The sequence below is a fragment of the Athene cunicularia genome (assembly GCF_003259725.1).
Source record: "Athene cunicularia isolate RWA chromosome 3 unlocalized genomic scaffold, athCun1 chr3_part1, whole genome shotgun sequence".
Classification (NCBI taxonomy): Eukaryota; Metazoa; Chordata; class Aves; order Strigiformes; family Strigidae; genus Athene; species Athene cunicularia.
The window spans coordinates 32,570,146-32,584,811 of NW_020799097.1; the positions used below are offsets into that span (position 1 = coordinate 32,570,146).

Genomic DNA, 14,666 nt, shown 5'->3' on the forward strand with positions numbered 1-14,666 from the left:
ATGGTTTGTCTTAATTTAACTAGGGCCAGCTAGATCTGGGATATCAGTTTATGCTCTCACCCCTGTAATGAGCACTTTTCAGAAGTGGCTCTGGCACCCGTGAGGGTCCATGCTCCCACAGGAATGCTCTTACTGCAGACATGCTTAAAGTCTGGAGCTGCTAGTACAACAGCCAGCAACATAACTGTCTCCCCACAGGCCATGGCCTAACTTCAGCTGTGAAGTTTATGCTCAAAGGGTAGAAGAGGGTAATTACATTGCAATGAGCAGATGAACAATCGCCGTTGCCTCAGGGAGCTAACTGAATTTTCCAGGGAAACCTACACACTAACACATCATGTTAGTGCCTCCCAGGTCAACCCCATGCCTAGGTGACCTGACAACATAGACGTAAGTTAATATGGCCATGCTAAGGCCAAGCTTCATTCGAGACATGGGCCACATATGAAGCCCACCTTCTGCGTAAGGAGCACCTGCTTCTCCTTGCTTTGAGAAGAAACGTGCGAGAATAGTAAACCCTCTCCAAACCTTCTGGGTCCTTTACAGAACTACATAAATCTGCAGTCCCACCACATGAATAACAGCTTACCACAAAACTGGGGAGAAAAGGAGCTGAAGCCATCCAATTCTAGAGCTTCAGCACAGGATAAATACAACCAGCAGGTTAAATGTTTCCCTGCTAAATCCAAGCAGCAGTAGCCAGTTGTTGGCACTGCTCCAGTGGCTTTCTGCCTGCACAATCATAACGGATATTTTACCCTTTTTCATAGTATATATTTTTCTTAAATTAAAAAGAACCCAAAACTTTTAGTAAAGCTCGCTCTAGGCCTTCCTTTGTTCCTCTGCTATCCATGGGGGTTTTGCCACTGACAACAAAAAAGGAGGACCAGAGCCTTTAATGCCCTACTTTTAAGTGTTAATACATTTACAGAAGACTGTACAAACAAGCGCCAAACAGCAATTACACATTATCAGAGCTACACAATATTTGTATATGTTGCTAAAACAATGCTGCTAAATGAAGAAGCTTTATTAGTTTAGAGTTTTTGGCTGCTGTTATTAAAAATATATTTACCTGAAAGGAAATCCAAGTATTTCATTTTACAAACAATTTAAAATATAGCAGTAAGCAACATAACTATTGCTTTTTATGTTTATACAATTTTTTTGGCATAACACTGCCATACAGTTACAGAATTATAAAAGATATCTTTATAGTGCATTACAAATCCAGAAACTGGTTACCACTCCTACCACATACATATGGTATTGGTACTACCAAACATGCACGGCATTCTGTAATTAAACACTGCAAAGGAATACAGAAAAGAGAGCAGGACCATTCATAAAAACTGACATGTAGCTGTTTCATTTTGCAAGTAAAAACTGTTGGGTTTTGTTTTTTTTTCTTTTTACTGCACTTTTTACTGAGAATACATTTTAACAATGAAATCTACAATATTTCCAAATTTTATCAGTGTAAAACTATACCTAATCATCTGTTGCTGAACTCAAAGGACAAACAACCATGGAAGAGGTTAAAACACAGAAAAAAGAGCAATTAATGATTAGCAAACATGCTTCAGTAGATCCCAAAAATAAGTGCCATAACCTTTTTTACTGTAAAACAATAATTTTCACATAGTTAGCCACAGTAGTAAATACATTCAATATATTTCACAATAAACTTTAGTTGATGAATATGCCACCAGACCTGTAAGCGTGGTAGAATTAAAAAGTGCTTAGTTCGAAGAAGAGACTTCTTTCAGAACAATTTGCCAATTCTCACATTTGCTATTTTATAGCAAACAGCTATAAATACTTCTGAAAATAAAGGTGATTATAACTGTAAAGCCACAGGAGGTTTCTATTTAATTGATCTCTATAGCTTTTGAACTGTATTTTAGGCATGTATTAAATATATTATTTAAAACAAACCCTTGCTTTCACTTAAGTAAGTATACTTAAGAACACGGGCTGTAAAAGGAACACAGCTTTCAGGAAAAGAAATAGTTCACAGGCAATACAGAGCACAGAGATATTACAGAGACACAACTTACATTCCCCTTGGAGAACTGCATCTAAATACCTGTTAGTGGTGAATCTATGGTGTTGACCACAATGTGAATGGAGGGCAGTTTTGTACATGCTTAGGCTTTTTTAATGTCCTTCGTTTTCAGGGTCCGATAGCCATCAAAACCACCTTTTGACCAGTTACTCCAATTGCAATTGGAACTGGGGACACGTATGAAAATAAGTTACCAAAATGTGCAATGAAATCATGGTTCTCAGCAATTCCCAGATAGCATTTCCATCTTCTACACGATCATGTTACACCCACTGATGCTGGTGTCTTCAAATCCAGAGGTACCTCACTCAGATGTGGGGTACGAACAGGTTTTGCCTTCGACTGATCTTGCTTTTACACTGACAGGGGAAAAAAATAAATCTATTCTGCAGTTGGAATCTGACTTTTAATACTTCATACAAAAGGATTTATGTGTAAAAATTTATTCAGAAGGACAACTAAAATAATATTGTCATCAACATAGGACAAGTTTTCTGCCTAAGCAGGCATCTTCTGCCTAAGGACAGAAACATAGTACATTTTCTGCCTAAGCAGGTATTTTATTATTAGAATCTCCCACAGCTTTCAAAAACTGACTTGGCTTACTGTTCATTTTACAGTACTTTTAGTAACTGTGTTCAAATGCACTAGCAATTCTTGAATAAACAGATCTGAGACAAACAATAGATTACTTTTTCCACACAAAATATAATTAAAACATGGAACTCACAGCCACAAGGGACTGTGGAAGCTGAAAGAAACCATGAGTTCCAAAATCGAAAAATTCCTGGAGAAAAACGGGGTCACCTTATCTGTTCTTTGTTTTACTCCGTCTGTTGGTGGCCACTGCTGGAGTCAGGATACAAGACTAGAAACATCATTGGTTCTGATCCGCACTGGTAGCTCTTAGGACAATGTACATCATTAGCATGACATTGTCAATCTGTTATTAATGGCAAAAGTTACTTCACATACTTGCATCTTATTCATAAATACAGCTTTTATAATGGAAATTCAATATAATGTTTCCTGTAAAAGTATGGCATAAAACCAGTTACATTTTCACTTAAACATATATATCTTATTATAATTTGTGATCAGTACCATCACAACTGTCACAAAAAGGTGCAAAAAAATAATTCAATTAAACAGATATACATAAATTTTATTTAAAAAAAAACATGAGTTGTTTTCCATTTAAATGTAGTAAATCTTCTTTGACTTACCTTATTGGATCATCCATCAAAATTATACAAAGCTTCTGAGGTTTGTAAACTTTCTGTTTATAGCATGGATACATGCAACTGCACATTATTAGAATTATCCTGGAATAATTCAAGGAGGCTTACACCAGTTTACATAAAATATTAACTATGATTATACAAATATGTAATACCTCAGACTGCTGCAATCTTAGAGCAGGAAATTGAGGAGCCAACCAAACCAGAGATCAGCTCTCAAAGGCTTACTGACAACATTTTTAGTATCCTTCAGGATCAGGCCTTTAAACATGAGCAATATAGGCACCAAGAGTTCAGTTCTGCTCCTAGATATGTGCACGCACGTAACTCCTCTCCTTATCTGAATGGTCTGCGGCGTGCACCTCATGTACCCAAGCTTTCAGTCTCTATGCCAACACAGCATCAGGTACCAAGGCACAGTTACATCCTGGATAGTAGGGCACAGAGCTGTAACTAAAGTGCTGCATTTTTCCATGATTTGTACTTTTACTTGCACGTGTGCACTCAGTGGCATTCTGTCAAGTTGTTCATTCATATCCCTTCACCATAGGATACTTAAAATCAAAATCACAGGTGTGTGCATATATACACTACTCCCATTTAACAGTACCAGAGGCTACTCAGATGTACTTATTAAGAAAGAATACCTGTGCTCTGTTTAATCAATAAATGAATAGGTCTGATTCTAGTAAAACACTGGGCCAAAATACATTATCATCGTAAGTACACGGAAATCCCTGAATACTTAATCATATAGCAAGACAAAAATGAGTTTAACTGTGAGCAAATGTCCTGACTTTCTTTGCACATCCTCAGTTTCTGAAGTAATGGTTAAAAACCAAAGTACTGGCATTTATGAGAATACAATCATTTCAGCATATATTGTACCATAAACCTGAAAGAAAATACTTAGAAACTTCAAGCACAGGGTGCTTCTGTTTGCTAAGGCCATGATTCTGTAATGAAATGCATACAGTACACCCACTTGATCCTCACAAATCTCAATGGGATGCTACACCGTATGATTGCCTTGCAACAAATCCTTCTTTGAAGCACTTACAAAATCAGAAGAAACAACTCCTCCATGAAAAGAATGATAAACCATTACATTTTACACACAGCAGAATTTGTTAGTTAAAGCTGAAGTGTCCCATGGGAGTAATTCTGTTGATAAAGCTGTAAGACAAGACTGCAGAGTGCAGGAGCCCACTTGACACAAAAAAAACCTCACTTACCTAATCCCCATACTTCTTTGTAGGCAACTGTCATGCCATGACTCTTCTAATTTCTATGAAAACTGATAGAAAAATACTGACTTGTATATTTTTTTAAAAATAACAATTGCGGAGTTAATAAGGATAGGAGTCCTGACTGTATTTGCAGATGCACTGGGCCCTTAATGCAAACAGCTCTGCCAGATTAAAAGGACGTTAAATACTTAATCATGAGTGGAGAACCAGCAAGGTGAAATCTGTGTCACAATAACAGAATACCATACTGCAGAGAAATCTTTTGGATGCACATTCCAAGAGCTTCCTGGTTTAAAATTAGAGCAAGATTTCTTTTTTTTTTTTTTTTTTTTTTTTTGTTCAGTACACAAAAGACAAAAGATCTCCTGAGGTCATCAATGTTCAATCAAATTACAGTACAAATATAATAACACCATTGGCATCCCTTATTTCACTTGAACACTATGCATTTTTTTTTTACAGTGTTTAACCTTAATATTAAAGTCCATAAATTGAAGGCTCTGTGTAACTATCTACCTTACAGTTATATTACTCATACACAGGGTATAAATTTCCCCTATGTCATTCAAGAAATAGCTGCGTAAAAACTCTGTTAGGTTGGCATGGTTAGGCACTCAAGACTGAAAAAGTCATAAGCAGAACATAAAGTTGTCCTCCCTGTGCATACACATGTGGTCAGAGTCCTTAACTATATGGACCAATTTTATCTCAGCCGTTCCCATCCCCTTCTGCTCTGAAGTTCAGAGGCAAACATGAACAAGGGGATTCTAATTCAAGTCCAGGGTATGGTGGAAGGATTCTCAGCACCTTTCCAGCTTTAAAGAGCTGGTGGCTGCAGGAGGAATTCTCTGGGGCATTTCTGCTCAGACTTAATGGCTCCTTGAGCAATCTGGGTTACCCTTAAAAAAAAAATCCATGTACATACATTCTTTTCCTTACAAGTCAGCACAGAAGAAGGAATACATCTCCCTTCATTCCCTGCCTCTTTAGGACAGAAAGAGCCTAGTCTTTATCCATGGGTACCAAGATCTCTAACTGTCACTTTGTTTGATCCCAACAAACAGTGCTACCTGGGGAAAGCAATGGATGATGCACTGCTGTAACAGGAATTAGTGAAACAGAAGAATAAAAGATATTTTGTCTATGTTCTGAAACCCCTGAAGACTTTGTCATTTTGAGTTATAAGTCTTGAATAAAGTCCTGTAGCACTCTGACACTCAAACTGTAGTCAGCAACTTGCCTCGTAACATTTCATCAAAAATACACTAAAGACAGTAGATAATATATAAATTTTAAAATAGAAAATACATACAGATGCTTTAGACTGTTTTAGGACTGTAGAAATTGTGAGTTCTACCTGCACTATTTTTTAATTCATATTTTAGACAACTAACTTGCTGGGTACGATCTTATTTGGCAGAATGGCATGAAGAATGGTAGAAATGGCAGAAGAGGCTACTCAGGGAAAGCACAGTCCTTCAGTGAAGAAAGCTGGGAAAGATCCTGAGTGGGGAATTCCTACCAGCTGGGCTCCAGCCAGGACAGCAGACAAGTGCCTCAGGTTTCAGCTGATGATCAAAATAATACTAAACTGTGAAAGACCTCTGATAAAGAGCAAAGAGAGGAAACAGCTGGAGGGAAGCATCAGGACTGCCTTTCTCTCCCAGATCAGCAAGAGGGGGTTCAGTATTGTGCAGACTTTACCCAAAACTGGCTAAGAAACATTCAAGTTCAGGTAAGATCCAGCTAGACAGGCCTGGTGACATTTTCTCTGATGGCTCTGATGATTATGAAGTGCTTTGTGGTGAAGACACTGACTTTCAGCTGTCCAGAGGCTCTCCAAGTGCTGAACCCAGCTGGGCGAGTTATTACAGCTGATCAACAGGGAACTTTCACACTGAGACCAAATCTGAGTGACCAAAGAGATCCCTCCCTCCAAATCAGTAGCAGTAAAAAAATGAGTTGAGAAGAGAGAACTTAACAGGGATTAAAAGAAGTCTAAAGTGCAACTTCCCTTGTACCCAAAAGCTGTGGATATAGTTTCTTTGTAAGTTTAACTTTTATTCAACGTACAATGATACCCAGCCGCATAGGACATTTTGATATCCATTAATAAGCGTCTCTGACAAGGATGCTAATCTAAGGTAGAAGATGCTGTGCAAATACTGCTGTTAAACATGAATATAGTTCCTAAAAAAAAGTGTTCACTAGGGAAAAAACTGTGCTCTTGAAAGAATTTCTAGTAATTTCATAAAAGGAAATCAACACAAAGCATATTAAAAGAAACTTAAAAATTCTGATGTTCCAAGGCTTTCTAGTAAATTACAGGTTTGTGGTTTTTTTTTTTAAATACTGGATTAATTTAACAACAAAAAAAAAATAGATAAGCTTTTCTATGCTATCTGTCTGGAAAAGATAATGGATTTCTTAGCTTTAATATACATGATTGATTTAAAGAGCAACACCTGGTTGACTGCTGATAAACTGAGGTTGAAAAAAAATAAAATTCATTAACCTAACAGAAGCCTAATCTGATGCATTCACAACAAGGATAGTCTCATGAACATTTTATACAACACTAGATGGAAATTTCACCCAAAATGAAGGAGCAATTAATAATTTGCTTCATTCAATATGAAACAATGATTTTTAACCTCAGACTCATGATTTGAGCTCATCCTTGTTTTTTGTGGTGGTCCCCCCTGAAAGAGTATCCTTGTCAAGGCTACCTTGTAGATCTGCTGACGTGTTATTTGAAGAATTCTCAGTGTCACATAAATCTTTCTCTATAGCGTCTGGATGATTTCCACAGTCATTGTTCAGGTTTTCATCATCATTTTTGGAATGAGAAGAGTCCTCCTTTCTATCTGAAGTATCATTAACTTCTTCTGATTTTGAAAGCTGACTGGTATCAGTATCACTGTTTTTTTCACTGTTGTTCTGTCTAAGAGCATCACAGTTCATTTCTTGTTCATCCTGGTCATTTTCTTCCCCACTTTTTATGAGTTCCACCTTTCTTTCTTCAGTTGTTTTACCAGCTGAGCTTCCACTTGCTGATGTGTTCTTAGGCTCTTTTGGTTTCTTATGCTTAGAAATATAACTGTTGTGAACAGAAACTGGAGATGCTGGCTTTTTATTTGTTTTGCTTCCCTCTGACTTTTGTTTTCTTGGGGGTCCCCAGATAAAATGGTCTGAGGGAGTATAATGTTGCTGGGCAAATCTCAGGAGTTTCCTCCTTTCTCTTCGGTCTCTAATAGTATACACAAAATACTCTAGAGCACTTTGCTTAATGTTGGGAATGGTATCTTCCACAAGAGCTTCATGGAGAATAAATTTTACCAGGGGAGATTTGAAACTCTCATATCCAAGCTCACCAAGACTTTTCAGAATTCGAGTGATTCTCAAGTAGTTGTGTTGAGACCTTTGGAAGAAAAGGGTGAAAAAATTCCATTGAATCAGAAAAAAACCCCACACCTTACAGATACAGAATTGGAAGCAATTCCTCACTCCTTTTTACCACTCCAGGTGTGTACTTCAGGCTTCCTATACTTTAATTTCTCACAGCTGCTGAAGCTTGCTAGCACCATCTTTGCCAGGATGTTGTGAGTGAAAATTAGTATCTGTAAAAGGCACTGAGGCAACAGGCTAAAAAAAAATAAAATTGAACCATGTACTGATTCAATTCCTTCTGCTGTATGTATTCTGTCTGAGGAGAAAAGCCAGTCACTTTTTAAAATATAGGTTTTGTAGTGTATTGCAGTAATACAGCTATAAACCAGGATTCACTGCACTTCACTTAAGGTAGACAGTTGGTTCTCCAGTCTAGACTAGCTACCTGCACTTCTGATACAGTCAGTGCTGGCAATAAAACAGGCACCTCTGGAGAACAAGTCCCACTGTCGTAAGTGTCTAAGATAAATGGAATGAACTATCTTCTGGAAGTGCTTCTGAAGAACTCTCTCCCTCATAGAGTACACCTAAGTGAACAGCAAAACTTAAATGACTAAATTTTAGATGGCTAAAATCAGGCAAAAAGATTCCTCACTTAAAAATGTGTAGCTACTCACTGGTGAGAATTTACAGCATAAAAATGCACAGTGAGTAACATTTGGGCTTCATGAAACCCTGTTTTATCTGTGGCCTGAGTTGAAGCCTACACCCATATTGGATCATGTAATATATTCATAACAAATTATTCCCATCATTCACCAAAAAATTATCCATCAGCAAATCTTCCTACAAGCTTTTATTTGGACAGGAAAACAAAATACTCTAAGAAAACAAGCTTTAGCTCTAAAGTCAGAGGTACTAGGAAATTGATCACAAGATCTGAAGAGATTTTGATACAATTGATCTGCATGGGACAAAATTCAGTACAAACTTATGCTCCACACAATGCCGTTGAAAAGCAACAGATGTAATTTGCCAAAAGTTGAGCCAAACTTTGACTTCATGTGTATCTAAAGTAACTCTCCAGTTAAGCATTGCAATTAAAAAGTATTAAATAGATAATATTTCATGTTTTGAGAAGGGAGGGAAATCTTGTTATTTAGCTTCCATACAGGTGTGGACAATTTGATTTTTCTCAAAAAAAAAAAAAAAAGAAAAAAGAGAATACAAAGATAAACCACCCATTCTTTCCAACTGAGAAGCAGGACTTTAGGATCAGGTGAAAATGTGTTCAGTAGCATGAGAAACAAATTCATTTGGAACCATGATTTTCTTCAGCTCCATCTGAAGTTGTATTTTCAAGGATTTCAGTTATGTCATATTGGTAATGTGCGAGAAGCACAATCAAAAAAAGAGAAGGGAGGAACATACCCGTACAGACACAAACCAGGCATTGACTATTTATTTTTCCCTTTTTCCTAGCAATCTTTTGAAACTGTATCTTCCCTTTCTCTAAAAAACAAAAGGCTAAAGAGATTCAATGGCAATTCTAGAGTGAAGTGCATGTCATTACTTACTCATTCAAATGTTGAAATCTTTCTTGCCAGTTAGCAGCTCGTGCTACATTTCCAGTTTTATCAATTAGTTTTATTCCAAAAAACTCCAACATCATTTTGTAAGCCAAAAGGAACCTTCTAATTGCTTCTTTTGTTTTCTTGAATTCCTAATAAACAAAGAATACATCCAAAATTCTAAGTGGCACTACAGCAAGTACTTCTGCATTGTATAAAACAACTCTACATAACAAAAAGCCGTTATGTATCAAAATTAATGTGATGGTTTGTATTGAGCTCAATTTGTATTACCTCAATTTCATATGTAGTTAATTCTTTAGCATAGAAGTTCAGACCTTGTTCCCTCAGTGGGAAAAGCCTGTTAAAAGAAAAAGTGCATTACAGCTCACAGTATATGAACACTAAATCAAATTAATGCTTTGAAACAAAAATAGGTAGTAAGTGACCAACCACTGTATGTAAGTGTGATTATGTTCCAGTTTTTCATAGTCTCCTTTCCATTTATTTAGGACTTCTTCAATATAAACCCCTGCATAAAAATAATATGAAAACTGTTATGTAGCCATCAAAACTAGCATTCAGCTGCATAAAGTACATGGCATGTTAATATAATAATAGAATACATATTTTAATTCTCTTTCACATACTATGTGAAATAAGGTCTATTACACCATAAATAAATTAATTTTAATTTAAAATTAATTTTGTTACTAAAACTTAATTAAAAATAAGAGTTTGTCAAATTTCAAGATAAACAAATCCAAATGACTTACACTGAGTTACTTACCAGCAGTAGGTATGTGACAATAACTTTTTTAAAATATACATTCCAAAAAGTTTGCAGTCCTAGATCCCTTTATCACACTGACTGGCAATTAACAAGCCACTTACAGGAAATATTGCATTGTGAATCACCTGTCATTGTTTTAACTTGACAAACTGTGCATATAGATACAGATACATATGTCATCTTAGCAGAACCTTTAAAGCCTCAACTGTTTTAAGAAATCCTCTGTTCCAGGAATCTCTCCAGCTGCAAATAACATTACAACTGGGAAATCTTTCTCAATTGGCTGTGGCCAAGAGTCTTGCTGCCATTGTTATGAGTTTGACCTTGGGTTCTCAGGTCATGCTCAACAAATGAGAATTTCAGCTGTTAGTGGTCTCAAAACGGTCACGGAATTCAGTCAGTTCCTCTTCGAAAGGCACAGTAATAGAAAAAAGGGGACAAAAATACATGTAAAAGGAAATTAATCATGCTTTGCACTGAGACCGTGCTCGTGAAATTCAGTCACGGGCCAAGGCACTCTCCCAGGCACTGCATAAATACAGAGAATATGTAAAAAGATGTTCCTTGTTACAAAACCTGTATAGTCTCTTTCCATGAATGAACACTCAGCGTTAGCCTGTTTCTACTCTGAAACCAACAGCAGTTTTACCACTGCTGCATGGCCTCTCCCAAAGTCAAACTGCATAGGAGTGGCCTAAAAAGTCCAAAGCCCCGCGTAGATAGTCTCCTATTATATATTTGAGATCTCATTCTCTCCCTGCAATGAAAACATCCACTTGGGTCTCAACAACAAAGGAGAACTTATTGAGTACTTTTCTTCAAAAAATAACCTGACTTGTTTTCTCACTTGTTGAGGATATTACCCCTATCTTGCCTATAAACAGCTCTCATATCTTCAACCCTTCTATATGTACATCTTTACATTTTAACATTCCTTCCCATCCAGCTTCCTATAAGAACTTTTGCATCACAACACCCTTTTTCCTGACCTTGAAAAGTGCCCTCTTGTCACACTTACACCCTACCATGAATGCTGCCGGTAAGATGATGTTTCTAGACTGCAGCTTTTTTCTATTATCTTATTTTGCTTTGCCCTCTTCCACTGTGAAGCCCTTTTCTGTAACATCAAACAAAAACTACACACCTTCACTTCCAAAGCATTTTGTGACCTGTCGCTTCCTATCTTATCAGAACCCATTTGTTGCTATGAGACTGATCCTGCCTCAATGGCAGCCTCCACATCTCACCTCTATACTCCACTGCGCACTTTGGCATTTCCTCTCAAGCTGCTCTCATGCCGAGAGAATCTTTCTGCAAACACCTTCAAAGTAACCTCCTCATCATTCTTTTAAAACTCTCCAAAGCTTATTTTTGGCCTGCAAACATTTCTTTGCCAATGGCTAAGCTCTCCTGTGCCAAGACTCCTGTCTAACATTCTGACCAAGACTGTTTTATTGCTGCCTCCTGCTTCCCCATCTGTCTGCTACCCTCTTGTCTCTCATACTTTGACTGCAAACTCTCTAGAGGAGGGTTTGTGATCTTTCAGCTTGTCCCGTGTTTGTGCAGAACCCTGCATATGAGGTTCCTTCTCCACTACCAGAATCACTAGGGACTTTGAGAAATTATTTTATCATTGTTATTATAATAACCTCACATAAGGTAGTTACAACACATTCTTTTTCCCTTACACAGTGCTAGGGGTAGCATCCTGATCCCCACCACTCTTACTCAAGCAGCAAGAGTTTGTGCAGTATAGTAGAACAACTGTATTTAATAAAATGTAGTGGCACTACTGTAAAATAAAACAACTCTCTGTACTACATCATTTTGGAAAATGCATGAGAAAAGCACCATGTCCCTAAAGCAAAAGCTAACTCTGGTTTAAACATAACCTGCTCCCATGTTATCAACATGCTACTCCAACATGGGAGGTTCAAGTTGTACAATATGTAACTACACACCTTTAATTTGTCTGCACCGCAATTATTACTGCGGTTTCACTTTCTTACTATTATTAGCAAGCATTTTTTTCTTATCAGTATTATTGCCACAGATTACTCACCATCAGGTTTAAACGGAATTTTATTTTTGTAAAAGCGGAGATTGCACAAGTCATTTTGATATCGAAGATCTTTAAAGTTCTGCTAAAAGAAAGGAAATAGGACATTATCAGCCAACAAAAACCTATCAACAGTATCCAGAAAGCGAGATTGCACTCTTAGAATCATTTGTGGAAGAAAAAATTCAGAGTTTTAGGAATCACAGAGCGCTACTCAAGCACTTAAAAACTCAGTTTAAGGATCTGCAAGTTCTTTCTGGCTGGTACCTTCTCCTAGAGCAGCAAGCATAGCAGCACCTTGACTTCAGTCTCAAGGAAACCAAGAGACAAATAAGAAGTCCAAACTGTACAATCTACCCTCTTCAATGGTCAAGGCACAAGCCTTTTTCTGGGTTCCTACCGCTGCCCCCAGGGTTACAAGTCTCATGCTTTTTCACGCACACCCAGGATGAAACGACTGCACTAGCTTCACTTCTCTTCCACTGGCATAGTTTGGGCCTTGGCACCAGCTTTTTCATTCTTGTTTCTCGTATTTGTTAGGCACCATAAAGGTTTAGGAATGTTTGGGTTATGTGCTGTCTTCTACTAAAAAGGCAATTTTAAACCATAAAATATTCTTACTGGATACTGATGTCGGTACTTGTATAAATCTCTTGCTGCATAGAAGCTTCTCTTTGGCTTCGCTGTCAGCTCAGTTCCATCACCACTCTGAAACATTTGGAAAGTAGATAATAACTAAATAGTGAATTTGTGTAATATTAAAAATAATTATTTTTCATGACTGATTTCAGCAATGTAAACGAACACAAGTGCATGTATTTGCCTACTGTTTGGTCAAACACTGAAAACCTCCCTGCTGAATACTTAACACCACACACCTTAAACCTAAATTAAAAAAATAAATTACAAAAGCAAGACTATGAAATGTCCTTCTAATGAGATTGAAATTGATTTAAATCAACAGGTTGATTGGCATTTCCAAATGCAAGACTTCAAAGTAACCTAACAAGTGCTAGCACAAGATTAAATAAGTAACTGAACATAAAAATGCAGAGATACTACTCATTTTGAACAGGAAATCATACTATTTGCAAAGACTATTTGTCATTTGTACATTGACTTAATTGCTATCACTGCATCCTGTGGAAGAAAATGAATAGTCATAGACAAGCCAAATTGCAGTTCTACCACCTTCTTGAACCATTTTCTATTATTTGATTCTCAGAACTTAAATTTAAAGCCCAAGAAAAACCACTAAACCCCAAAACAAAAACCTGCTTAGAGAAAATACATATGTATGAGAACTTGAACTGGACCCCTGCTGTTTGGAAGCTGTGACCTGAAACAACCAGAGCCCATCAGTGTCAATGAAAATAATTCTGACTTCAGAGAATGCTCGAAAAAACTGCACACATTGGACAAAAAATAGAAGATGAAGCGTTAGTGTAGATAGACTTCAACTTGCTACCAACAACTTACTTTGTAATTTCTTTATAACCATACTGCACAAAGAGTTTTGTATACTTCAATCTTGTAAAGTGACTCTTTACATTAAAACCAAAGGCTTTCCAGTCCTTGCAATACGGATGTAGTAGGTTAAAGTCAAGTCTAAGAAGGGAAGCCCCCTGTGACTGCACTGGGCATTTACCTTTCTTACTGCCCACTCCATTGCTTATCAATAGCACATAAATGACAAACAAGCATCCGTTTTTCATTCTTCGTTTTGCAAGACCAGCTTTGCCCATACCTACAGGCAAAACACACTTACTTGAACAAGCAACACCCCTTGGCAGTTATCAGACATTAGTATCGCCGTGTATTAAGCACAAAAGGGGAAAATGCTTACGCTTATTTCATTTTGCAGCTTCCGAACCAAATATCAAGGCAATACATCTAACAGACTAAAATAAAAGACCCAGCTGGTCCACCCTGCATTCCGATAAAATTATTGGCGAAATTTCTTTAGGGTCGGCATTTTCAAAGGTTCCTATAAGACAGAAATTTGCTCTGAAAATTCCTCGCCCCGGACCCACCGAGGAGGCACAGATCCGTTGTCACGCACGACCCAGTATTCGGATTTTTAACCCGTTTAACCGAGAGGCCAAGTTGAAAACTACGTTTCGTTTAAGGCTGAACCTTCCTTAGAAGTGGCGGCGGCGGGACCGACACCGGCTTCAAGGCCTCAATTTTCTCCCAAGAGCGGGCTACCGTGACGGCGGGGGAAGACCAAGGGAGGCAGCACTGGCCCGTCACAAGCCGCGCTGTGCCGCGGGAAGGTCCCCGCGCCGCGGTGC

The 14,666-nt window shown here is 37.7% G+C and overlaps 1 protein-coding gene across 1 annotated transcript in view; it reads right to left on the minus strand.

Annotated features, from left to right (window-relative positions):
* Positions 1–1,009: 1,009 nt before the first annotated feature.
* The window catches only part of OGFRL1 (opioid growth factor receptor like 1), a 14,259-nt gene continuing 602 nt past the window's right edge, over positions 1,010–14,666 (minus strand). The window contains exons 2-7 of the mRNA XM_026844074.1: positions 12,994–13,080; positions 12,376–12,457; positions 9,974–10,052; positions 9,815–9,881; positions 9,527–9,672; positions 1,010–7,980 (exon numbers count right to left, since the gene is read on the minus strand). Coding sequence (XP_026699875.1) covers positions 7,221–7,980; positions 9,527–9,672; positions 9,815–9,881; positions 9,974–10,052; positions 12,376–12,457; positions 12,994–13,080 — 1,221 coding nt within the window. The 3' untranslated portion in view covers positions 1,010–7,220. The remainder of the gene's footprint in view (positions 7,981–9,526; positions 9,673–9,814; positions 9,882–9,973; positions 10,053–12,375; positions 12,458–12,993; positions 13,081–14,666) is intronic.